Raw genomic sequence first — 12,899 nt, 5'->3', positions numbered from 1 at the left:
TTTATACTTTAAGTAAATTTACAAGCCTGTACTTTGTTACTTTTACTTGAGTAAAGAAGTTTAATCAGTACTTCCACTTTTACCAGAGGATTTTTTAACACAAGTATCTGTACTTTTACTCAAGTACGGAAAGTGAGTACTTTTGCCATCTCTGTTACTAATTATTTAAAAACATAAGTTGATAACTTCAGTGATATTGAGATAGGATCCCAGTTTTCTCCTTTTTTTTTTTAAACGAATAAAAAAAATACTCTTACCTTTTACAGCTGAATTTATCAGTTTTTCTTGAGTTCTAATTCTAATTTTATAGAAAACTATAATTTTAACTTAAATTAAGTTTAAAATTTATAAAATTTCAAAATTATTTAATTACAAATCCAACAAATTGACAACTGATTAAACTATTAGCAAAATAATTGCTACTTGTTGCCCCTTAATTGGGCCCAGGGGTGAAAATACAATATGTATATGCACGTATAAAAACCATTTATGCTTTCTATCCTTTCTTTTTCTATCCTGATCTAGTCCATTTGTCCTTTCTGTTACCTATTTAAATTCTTGTTCTCTCTTATGATACCAGCAATGAACCACCCTCTCTGATTTTTTAAAAATAGCCCACTGATACCGAGATCAGCTTACTTTGCGTCTTCCTTCCTCTGTGAATTCATACCAAGAAGTGTTGTGCATACATGTCTTATCTCTGAATTCCAGTAACCAGTTCATTTCTTCTTGCATCTCCAGCCTTAACCTACCAAATACCCTGTTAGAGGAGCAATGGGGGAAAAAAAAGTACAATATTAATTGGTTTAAGTTCTGGCATAAAAGGAAATATTAAATATAGATGTGATAAAGGTTAAGAAAGCCTTGGATTTTTTGCAAGAAAGTATGAATAATAAAGCTGCATTAGATTTTTGTGGAGCTCCATTTTTCTAAAAAGAAAACCTAATTCTATCCCACTTCAGAAAGTCTATGTTAAAGTGAAACTTAGTGTTTTATTTATTTCCTCTCTGTTTTAATCTTCACTTAAAGTGAAAAAAGGGTTCAAATCTTAATCAATCTGAATAAGTTACCTTTCAACCAGCTCTATTTCTGCTTCACTTTGTGGTTTGCGCCCCTATCTTTCATCTCCTTTGGGAGTCCAGTTTCTGTAAACATTTCACAAGCTTTCTCCTGTCATTTTTTGCACCAGTGATTCTCCTCTTATAAATCCCCAGTTTCATCTCTTGAGCTTGCCCAGACTTGTTATTATGTTAAAAGCAAAGCAAATGTTGTTTTCAGAGCAGAACCGTTGTCAGTTTTTCTATTTATTTGCATCTTGGCTCTTCTCCACTGTTGTTTTATGTCTAGAGAGGAGGACAGCTGCATGGTGATGAGATATAGTCTGTTGTTTACTTTAGACTTTCCTTTTTCTTCAGTGCCAATGATCGTTTTTGTGGTTATGGTTTAAACTTAGGTTCTTGAGGGCTGCAACAGAGAAAAGGAACCTTATGTCCATTCTTCTAGGCATCTGGGATCAACTCATCAGGATGTGGTTGGATTAATTATGATAAAAACCGGGTTGATTACGGTTTCACTGGAGAGTTGTTTGCGGTAAAACTTCTGATTTTATCTAACATCAGCCTGAAAGCCAAGTATGCATCAACTAAAATTAGTGATCCGTGAAATGAGATAGCGGGGGGGGATGATCTCATGCAGGTTTCACTTTCGGATCCAACGAGGGTCAGAGTCAGCCGGGGAAAAACCAATTTCTTCCAAGAAACAGTGTTTTAATCATGGACATACAGTATCTCTGAGCCAGAATAAACAGCCACATTCCTGGTTTCCCTCATAACGTTTGACTCATCAGATTGTGGCCTTCAGAGGGGCAGACCTTTTCTGTTCGTTTCTGCACTGTTGTCATCCTTTCTTTAGCTCTGTGCCCTCAGTGGTTGAGCAGGTAATGACGGGAACTGTTGCTCATTCCTCATTGTCACAGGAAGTGCCATTTGGAGCGTGCTGAGTGACTCGAGCTTAAAACAATAAGGGCGGTTTAACCTGGTTAAAGCTTTTTGTTGCATAGAAATTGGGACGGTTGTTTTGTTACAGAACTAGGTGTATTAAAATGCTCTAAATCTGTTAAATCTTTGATTTGAAGTGTTGTTTTAGCTGTAAATTGAGGTTTGGACAATAATCTCTGTCGAGCAATATGTGTTATTCTGTAGCGGCCAGATATGGCATTTCCTTTAAAGTCTATTATGGAGTTTTTTTTTTACCGAGTTAGGTTCTTGGTTTTATGTAGTTTTATGTGTTTAGTTTTTTTTTTTAAGGACATATATCTGAATGTTATGTTAAGGGAGTTTTATAAAAATGGGAAAAATGATTGTCATACGTTTAAGTTTAAGTTACAGACATCTGTTGTTGGCATTGTTGCTACTTTTGTAGGCTTTTATTTTGTTATTATTGATATCATAATTATATTGCATGAACCAATATTAAGAAATGTATCATAATATAGATCTTGGTCATAATGTTAATACTTCAAATTGGATTTTCTAAGCCACTCAAGTAAAATAAATTTTTTTTTTGCAACGTTTCGAAATGTTTTATCTGACTTAAAACGGATATTCAAAATGCACCAATAGGAAATTTAATCCAACTCTGATCTTTTATTCTGAAAATACTTTTTCTTAGGTACTCTAAGTAACCTCATTGTTTCACATGTGACATTAAAAAGGTTAATTGTTCATGTCTCCTGTTGATGCAGTTCATGTTATTTCAGATCAATAAGGAGAATACAGATATAGATGATGCTAAATATATTTTAGATCAATGTTTTTTAAAGCTTTTTAAGGGAGATAGTTGATAGTAGATTTAACAACTGGATTTAAAAGATTTAAAATGTCGTTACAGAGCCCCTTTTCCCTTTTTCTGTATGATTAAAAAACACTTTACTGTCTAAAGTTTGGAAATTTGAGAAAGTTTAATGTTGTCTTTTGTTTATCTTATGACTTATAACTTGATATTTTGTCACGATTATGTTATGGTCTATATTTCAAATTTTATTGGTACTGTTTATATATACCAGTTTCTACCATTCCATCTAGAAATTCACTGATGGATCCTTTTTAAAATCTCTATACTCTATACTTAGAGCTGCAAATATTACGTGACTTTTTTGAAAAAAGAATATCTGTGTTTAAAAAATATACCACATGACATTTGTAGTTTTGAAATTACGGAAGAGGATTAGGGCCACTGAAAAAAAAAAAGTAAACTGATTTTTAAATTTTATTTCAGTTTAACATGGGAAAAAAGTCAGAATTCTGAGATTAAAGTCAGAATTCTGACTGTTTTCTCAGAATTCTGACTTTAATCTCAGAATTCTGACTGAATTCTGAGAAAAAAGTCAGAATTCTGACTTTTCCCCCATACTATACTGAAATAAAATTAAAAAAAATCAGTTAACTTTTTTTTTTTTCAGTGGCCCTAATCCTCTTCCGTATTAAATCACTGGCCTTTTTGAATATTAGATTTTAAAATAAAAAAAAAAAAAACTTGCAAAAATAAAGGAAATACATTTTAAATGGGTTGCTGTAATTTGTTAGAAAAATTATAAGAAAAAGAAAAGGAAATACCAAAACATTCATATTTTTTATGTCTATAAATTCTTGGGAACATGTTATTGTTTTCTTTTTCCATTGACATAATAAAAATGAAACAAATATAATAGTTGAACAAATCTTAATTTAAACAAAAAGAATAGTTTTTAAATAAAAAAAGCCTGATGTACCATAGATCGCATATTATTGGATCGTTAAATACAAGTGTTTTTACATTTACATGGTCTCAAGCTGAACACAGTAATGAATTAGCAAGCATATCGGCCAAAACCAAGAATAAAACAAGAAACGATGCAAATATCGTCCCAAAATGTTGGTCAGTTGATCTATCAGTCTAATGGCATCACATCTATTTGTTCAATCAAGCTTTTAAATTCTTTTGCTATCCTGCATTTTGTGATGTAAAAAAATATTTAACTGGACTAAAAGAAATTAAAGATTGTATAATTTTACTGTTTTTTTCTCTGTATTTTTGTTTCTTCAGAGCTTTTAAAGGAGATGAAGAGAGAAAGGTAAGACTACGTTCACCTGAAACAGGGAGCTGCCTTCCATGTCCCCCCCTGAATGGTTTGTAATGGTGTTTAGAAGAGAGTTTCAATTAAAATATTCCTGTAATCCTCATTAACTCCTGCATTGTGTCACTTTTTGTTTTGAATTCATTAAAATCCACCTGCATTGTCCATGCACGGTGCTGGGAATGCTGCTTTTGGAATTGACTCTAGTTTTGTGTGTTTTTAACTTATTCCTTGCATAATCCCTGTCACCTGAATAAGTATTGATTTATGAAGTCTCTTTGCGCAGCCTGTTGGCAGCTACTTTGACCAACTGATTGCACCTTTCACAGCACAACAGAGTCGCACTGTGCCGGTGAAGCAGCTGGCACATACAAACACAAAGTCAATGCTCCATTTTAGTAGGCGTTTGGCGCTCCACATATAATGCTCGGTGAGAAATCTCATTAGTGAGAGATGTTGGTTATACATGACACATCCTCACTTTGAGCGTTTTCATTTTCAACTGCAGCAGCAGATTACTTTGGCTGCTTCCTGGAGGAGGGCCAATCCAAATAAAATAGCAGTGTCCGCACTTCTTAAGCGCCTCTTCTGTCTGTGTGGAGAAAAGCCTGCAGGCTTTGACAGAGCTGCTGAAATACACTCTAATCATTCGCTGAGAGAGGCTGGAAAAACTTGATGGGATTGTGCAAGAGCAGACCCCTTTTTTTTTATTTTTATTTTTTATTTTGTGCGTGTCAAATGTCTAACTGCATGTTGTGCCCTGTGCTGCATTGTCTCCCTCTCTCACACCCACGCAGGACTCTCTTTCCTCGGCTTCTGTGCAGCCAAAGTACTCCTTTGCCCCGAGCACAACCATTAACAAGATGGCGAGGCCATTTACAGCAGGTGGTGCTAGCGCCAACTCAGGACCCGTTATTAAACCTGTGGCCTACACACCTAAGCTTAACACTACGCCCTCGCCGGGCTCCGCCGGCACGCATCAACCTCAGAATGGGTAGGTGGAAAAATGAACGCAGTTACCCTCAGAGCTGCGATGTGACTAATGTGATTTTTTTTTTTTTTCTCCTTTTTTTTTATGGTGTTCTTGAAGTCTCATTATTCCGGCGTCTCATTAAAAAGAAAAAGCAACTCCTTCAGGATTGAGGAGAATGTAGTTCAGTCACTACTGCTGTGTACTGCCAGAATTATGTCACCATGTAAGAAACATTACAGAGTAGATAAACACAGCTAATGTCTGCTGACTCACTGCTCGACTCCACGTAATAAGTTTGCCACCAGATGGCAAACATGGAGTGTGCTTTAGATTGATGGCGGTGGAGTTTTAGAGCCACTCGCTGCACTGAGCTGGAATATGCTTAATTTAATACATCCCTACAGTGGAATATAGGAAGACAAAAAGCTAATTTAACCTAAATTATTGATTTTAGAGCCATAATGAGTCATCATTGTCTGGCCTGCTTTTATAGCCACTGCAGATGGATTTTGTCTTTGAAACAAAATGACTTTTGGTTGAAAATATTATAAAATATTATAAAAAACAAAACTATAAAGTCAAATGAAACCTTCACAGGTTTTCTGTAGGACTTAGTTGAAACGCTGAAATGACATAAAGCTGATGTTATGAGTTATTTCTAAAGGCTAAAAGGCTAAATAGTTTTAGATTGATTATTTTGCCTGAAGGACCATATTTATGTCTTTAGGCAGGGATAACAGAATTTATGTATTTATTTATGTCGATTTTTGAGAGTTTCTGATGCCTTGAAATATACAGTAATAATACTGATGGACACTCTGGGAAGGAAATGGGGTCCCACAGCATCACAGCTCCTCCACCTTACTTAACACTGAGCCTAGGGTTCTTTTCCCGCACATTAATCCTTTAAAATGATAAAATAAAAAAAATCCCCATTGATACATTTGCCATCAATCAAACTGCTATCTACTTGCTCTTATACCTTTAATTGGTGACTCTTGGATGCCAGTCTTAACGGTTATTCTCTGATGGTGAGCTTTGACTATTTTTTCTTTTCTTTTGACCTCCTTCAGCCTGTTGAAGACAGGAAAAATAAACTTGCATCCCAGTTCAGCTTTCTCTGTCAACATTTCAGTTGTTTTAAACATTTGTTTCTAAGTTTTGGCGAGTAGGCAAGGATTTCCTGACTTGGAAAGATCAACAATCGTTTGTCTCAGACTGATGTTTTCAAGCCTTTATTTTTGTTAATTCTGATAAATTTCCACCTCCTGCTTTTGGATTAGAATAAACATCAGACATATAAAAACAAAAATGTCTAGTGAAGAAACATGGGTTTAAAGAAGGGTGTTATATTTTAAAGAAGTAGTTTTTTTAATGACAAATAAGATTCATTTTAATGAATATTTTAACTATGAGTATGACTGTAGCATCTACCTACACGACCATCTGTTCATTTCCATTCCCAAAGCTCTCTTCCTTTAAAGCAGAGATCTTCAATATCGCCCCCTAGTGGGTTGCATTGGTACTGCAGGAAGGCGCACTAATTCTGCAACACCAAAAAACAAAAAGATTTATGTAATTTATTTTTTTTTATTACTTGTTATCATGCAAAACAAAATCTCCAATATTTTTTTTCAACTACAATGCAATTAAAAGGTTTCTAATAAAAACACCAAATCTGAGGAAAAAAGGTTCAAAACAATTAAAATAATCTTTCCAAGATAATTTGGCTTCACAAGGTTTTAGAACTAGGATTATAGTGTAGAGTTAACCTCCCACATAAGAAATAAACTCTTAAAACAAGATACAATTATCTAACATATACACATGTACTGAAAGTTTGCATGATAACCGGATATTTATAAGGTTGTTTTTGATTTTGATTTGTTGGGAATTTTTTTTGTCAGAACTTCTAATAGACATTGTATGGGGGTCCTTTTCCCGTCTCTCCGATCATAGTTTTTCTTTAGATTTCCCTGATGATTGACTCAAAGCGATGGATTTTGATTCATTTTTGTCTGCATGGAGATCGCTCCGACGCCACGTGTCACTGCTGTGGCGTTTTAGCGGTATTCATGGGGTATCGGAGTACTACAAAGGTTCGACAAACTCCGGCAGCACGGAAATTAGGGGAAGGAGTTTTTCTTGTATGTTTGTTTTTCTCTTGGTGGAAACATCAATTTGCATCCCTTTAAAAGCAAAAGAGGACAAGAGAAGCGACGCAGCCAAAGGTTTTGTGCCACTTCTGACTCATTCTGGGTCAGAGTGACAGCAGATGATTTGACAGACAAACAATGCTGTCCTTCTGTCTAAGAGCTTGTTGACAATAACAGCATGTCTTGTGTCACTTCTCGCGTGCTATCTGCATATCTTCTGCTGCGTTTGGTCTTTGTCACTTATTGACACATTCTGCACCCCCCCCCCAACACACACACACACCCCCCAACACACATACTCTGACCTTTTTTCTCTTACTTTGTGTTTTTTCTTCTCTCTTCTATCTCCACAGATGGAAGCCCTTGACAAGTTAGTATTCCACTTTGGTCATTAGCCTTCTGCACAGAACATTTGCTTTTGAATCATCAGTTTGAAGTGAGCAAAGAATAGCCTCCAAACCTTCTACTTTATATTTATTCTAAACTTAAAATAACTAACATTCTTAAAATGTTTCTTTTTTGATTAAGAAAATCCCAAAAAATTGACCTTCTTTTTTTTTTTTTTGTCTGTGGACTCATTGCAGAAAAACGCTGCTTAATTTTAAAATAACAAACCGATCAATTCAATTCAATTTATTTATATAACGCCAGTTCACAACACATGCCATCTCAAGGCACTTTTACAGTTCACCAGATCATACAGTCAGATTGATTAAAAGTTTTCTATTATAGGAAAACCAGTTGATTGCATCGACTCATTGACTCAAAGGCAATCCCTCAGATCATAGTTCAATATTGTAGATTTTTTTTTTAAGGAGGGCCAATTTAGTTCGTGTAAAATTTAAATATTTAAGGAACCTTATTGGTGTTGGATAAATGTCCTTTTTCAAGTTGCTCCATGACCGTTAAGTTTTACATGAAAAGAGCTAGAATCAATCTAAAGTAGTTGGTTTCCTGCCTCCTCAGTTTCGGGTTGGGGGTTTTGCTGTACCCACAACAGAAGCTTTATGTTAGCCTTTTAAAATATTTGGAGTTTAGGGCCGTTGTCCTGTAGGAACATCCTAATTCAAACCATCTGACCCAAATATCCCCTCTGTAGATGAAGGGATTTTGGTTAGCATGTTCAGGAACAACACACAAGATGGCAGACTGTCCTAATCTTGGTGTAACACGGCCGTGAGTCGCATCACCACTGTTGCATAGAGCGTCAGCTAAGAATGAAGGTCCTACTCTGAAGTTGACATTTACAAGCTCAATTAAGATGTAAAGTTACCAAGTGGACAAAGAAAAAATGTTCTAGCTAGAGAAATATTTAGTCGTTTGGCCACAATAGAGGTTTTTCCATCAGGTTTTTCTAATGCGCATTTTGAAATATCTCATCAGAAAAGCTTGAAAATGGCCAAATTTGAATAACCTCCCTAAAATTTGCTAAAAAAGTATCAACTAAGTGTTGATATGCAAAATGGGAGACAGTTTTTTCTAATCAGCTCTGACATAGAAAACTTTTTATCACATGACTGATCAGATGTTTCTGCTGACAGAGCCGTCTTTTCCGATTGATTTATTGATTGACTTTATTGATCTCACTGTGGAGAAATGTACTCATTACATCGGCTCAATTAGTGAAAAAGAAGAAGAAGAAAGGTGCCAAAGGAAGAAAAGGTGCATGGGAGGATAAATTTGTCCTTTACTGCTTTGTTGTCAGTGCTAGACTACAGCTTCTACTTCCTGTTTACTACAGCTATGCGTGATGACGTAATATTGATGACAACAACGTGACGCCTTGGTGGTGCTGCGTTAATTCGCTTCAACACAAAATTTATTTTTCAGAAACTTTTAAAAGTTCGCCTAAAATTCTTAAATTCAGTTGAATGGAAACAATGCTATAGACAAGAGAGTCTTTCAAAAGCTAGAAGAACATATAATTTGTTGAGTATGGTAATGGCAGCATTATGCTGATGTTCGTATTGCTGCGAGAACTGCTGGTGCACATTAGAGACTTACACGGGAGTGAATTTTCACTCCTGTCCTGTCAAAAATGTGTCCCGTCCCGATCCCGGGCCAGAGTAGAAATCTAAATCCTGTCCCGTCCCACTTCTGGTGAAATTCCTCCCACTCCCATCCCGCTCCCATTCAGAATGACTCCTGCTCCTGCACCACTCCCATTCTTGTTTGTGAGCGCGGGTGAAAAACTCAGTGTGGAAGCACTGTTGGTTTTTGGGTCTTGTAGTTTTTTTTGACCCACATTATGGTGTAGGCTTCAAGGAAAAAAACTACAAAATGGCGGCGCCAGTACTGGATTTTTTTCCTGTCTATTTTATTTTATTTTTTGGCATCGATCCTAGTTTTTTTTAGTTACTATTGGTTTGCTCCCGCTCCCGTCTGCTCCCGTTAATGTTTAATCCTGTACCGTCCCAATCACGTGATCGTTACTAATACTGACTCCAATCCCGCGGGAATCCCACGGGAATCCCGTGACCCGTGGGATTTTCGAAAAAATGTCAGTCTCTAGTGCACATAGTGAAGCTGGAAGAAAACCTGAACATTTTTGACGTCACCTTGATTCAGCTGCTGGGGGTGACTGCAGTCTTTAAAATCCAAATGGACTTTTTGTCTCCTTTTCTCCAACTATACCATTATTCCAATGTCACGAAATTACATGAGCCTTCAAAATTACATTTATTTTATAGTTAGTTTATAAATTAAACTTTATATAAATATAGCATGAAAGGAAATGGTTAGAATAAATTTTAGGAACATTCTAATTTTTTTAATCAGTTTAGGCAAATGTTATGTTATGGTGGTGGTAAAGAACCAGAACCCGGTCATGCTCATCAGCACTGGTTTAGAAAGGCTTACATTGAGCTTGTCATAAGGGCCAATCTCAACCCTTTCAAAACCTGCCCGTAAAACCAAATCTAGTCCTGAAGACATCATTTTCATAAACTCTGATTGTAAAAAAAAAAGCATGTAATCATGTAGCAGCCCTGCAAGAGACGGCTAACTAAGTGCGGGTTCATGTACTGAATGCATGCATAATTTTTACTCCTTTGGGTTTTAAAATCCATACTAACCTTAAACTCATGATTCGATCCAACTGCTTGTTTACATTATTTCCTCGTAGAAGAATGACTTTGTAAATATGAATCATTTTGGTTTATTCTTTCCTGCTTTAAAAAGAAAGCTTCGTTATCTGCCTATCAACATCAAATATTATTTATTTCTTGTTTTCTTTCCTTATTTGGTTTCTGCTCTGTTCCACAGGGGTGAAGCCACTTATTATGATGATATATACCAACAGTCCAAGTAAGAGGCAGCTGCATGCAGGCTGGTTTGTCAGCTTATTATGATCAGGTTGTTTATGAAAAGACAGCGAGCAGCAGATGCTCTTTGGTGCATTGGTTTACAGAATGGAGAAGGCGATTCATTAGTGAGCATTCATCCTCTCTCCTCTTCCCGCTTGATGATCAATGCACGCTGCAGTTGACCTAGAGCTATGTTGTAAAGATGATTGAAGAAAAAAAAAGCTTCTTTTGCAGCTTCAGAAGTTGTTTATTTAAGATAAAAGCCTCAGTAAAAGTTTTTTTTTTTTTTACGTTCAAGGATGATCCGATATTTGCTTTTTGAATGTTGGCTGGAAATGGGAGCCATGGTGTGCTGAGTGCATTGACGGCTGCATGGTGCGGGTCTGTTCAAATAGGAGGGTGCTAACCGTGCTGCTGCTGCCGCCCGTGTGTGCAGGCACGGCCTCAGGGTGGACAGCATGCCCTGTTTTATCCCCAACGACCGCAGCAAGAAGAGGCTGATCGAGGACACCGAGGACTGGCAGCCCCGCACCGGCACCACCCAGTCCCGCTCCTTCCGCATCCTGGCCCAGCTCACAGGCACCGACTTCAGTAAGTCAGGGCCTGGGCCGGGCAGAGAGGACGCTTTGACGAGTCAGGGGGTGGTAAGGAGGGAGGCAGATGCGGATCTGATCATAAAGGCTCTCAGTGAGGGTGACAGATGATTGAGGGACACAGGAAGGTAGATAACAGCTTTGCCCACATTTCACAGACTTTGGCAGCTAGGAACTTTTCTTCTCATCTGTCTCTTCTCTGACAAGCTGGCCAGAAAAACACTGGGAAAGCTTTAAAAACAGTTTTTGATTCCTCTTTATGGATCTGATTTAGTTATAAAAGTAAATGATTGCTTTCGTTCTTATAAAAGAAAATTCTGATACGTCTGTCTCTCCTGGATCTCTCAGTGCAGGACCCAGATGATGAGAATATGAAGAGGTCCAGGTAAACTTCTGCATACAGTCACGGCTATTTGTGTTACTGCTTTGTTTGCAGATCTTTGATTCAGACGGTTTGTTTTAGACGGATCTCTACTTTGAAATCTGCTGTTAGTGGCTTGTTTCCATTAACTGGCACGAGTGGCGTGCATGCATTATCCTTTGACATTTTTAAAAAGGTGTGCTGTGGAGAGGAGTATCGTTTACGCTGCTTAATGCGGACTGAAAGTGTTTGTTTTGCAACCAAATTGTTCATGCGACTGTTTAACACGCCTGCGTCTTAACAAAAAACAGGGTTATTAGAAATAAAAGCCAGTTAATCGATGCAGACTGCAAATGGGAAGAGACGGCGAGTAAAAGCTGTTATTTCTGCTGAAATATTGATATAATTTCATTAATCATAAGCAGGTAAAAACCCAGTGGTGCTGGAAGATTTATAAACCGTTTTGTGCTTTAATTAATTATATTAATGATGTTTGTTTTTACAAATGAGCATCAAGTTCAAGTTGAAAAATAAACAGCAGTTTGGTCGTTAAAGAAATGATCAAGTGTTAAACATCGAAGTGGCTGAAGTGGGAGGATAATTTGAAAGAAAGAAGGATCGTCATTAAGAGGAGGATTTCTATTTGATTATAACGATCCTTTAGTACTGTGGTACAAAACAGTTTTGTTTTTAGGAAACCTTGTGAGAAAATGTATGTTTCTCACCCTGATGAATTTCTCGAAAGCATTTGGAGTCAATGGATGAGTGTGATTTTAAGAGAGAGTAACGCTCCTTCAACTAATGTTGACATCTGTAAGGAGGTCATACAGAGGAGCTCTCCAAGCTGATGCTCCAGTGCTAAAAGTGGCTCTTAGGGGCCTCCATAGTGGCTGTTAACAGCGCTGGCCAAACGTTCAAAAGACTGAGCACAGTTCAGAAATATAAAACTTCTTAACCCTTTATCGTTACTGTTTTTAATCACTTGCATGCCCTTTACAAATTGAGTCCCTCTCGTTCTTCTGTGAGATCTAGAAGCACAAGATCTATATTCAGCCATTCAGCAAAGATGCAACTACATGGCTGTACATCTTATTTTGGCATTTGACCAATTAGATGAGCCCTTGAATGATATATGACCTAGTGCAGGGGTCTGCAACTTGCGGCTCCAGAGCCACATGTGGCTCTTTGGATCATCTCCAGCGGCTCTAAAAATGTACATAAAGAGCTAAATAATGTACTATAATGAATACCAGAATTAATGAATGATATTAAAAGAGCCAGAAATCTGTTTTAAGAGCAATTTTTCTTTGAATTAATGTAGGAATTATGTGTATTAATATTATTTTAAAATGTCCTTTATATAATAATAATAAAAAAAGTTTTTTTTTTTTTTTTTT

General features: G+C 36.8%; 1 protein-coding gene across 2 annotated transcripts in view; it reads left to right on the top strand.

Annotated features, from left to right (window-relative positions):
- Positions 1 to 12,899, top strand: part of pdlim7 (PDZ and LIM domain 7) — a 56,651-nt gene that overhangs the window by 24,383 nt on the left and 19,369 nt on the right. For both annotated transcript variants that reach the window (XM_015377379.1, XM_015377372.1), the window contains exons 4-5: positions 4,084 to 4,111; positions 4,912 to 5,108. In XM_015377379.1, the coding sequence (XP_015232865.1) occupies positions 4,084 to 4,111; positions 4,912 to 5,108 (225 nt within the window). The remainder of the gene's footprint in view (positions 1 to 4,083; positions 4,112 to 4,911; positions 5,109 to 12,899) is intronic.

Source organism: Cyprinodon variegatus, unplaced genomic scaffold (genome assembly GCF_000732505.1).
Source record: "Cyprinodon variegatus isolate N-32 unplaced genomic scaffold, C_variegatus-1.0 Scaffold8, whole genome shotgun sequence".
Lineage (NCBI taxonomy): Eukaryota > Metazoa > Chordata > Actinopteri > Cyprinodontiformes > Cyprinodontidae > Cyprinodon > Cyprinodon variegatus.
The sequence above is the reverse complement of the archived record's forward strand: the minus strand, read 5'-3'. Positions and strand labels throughout refer to the sequence as shown.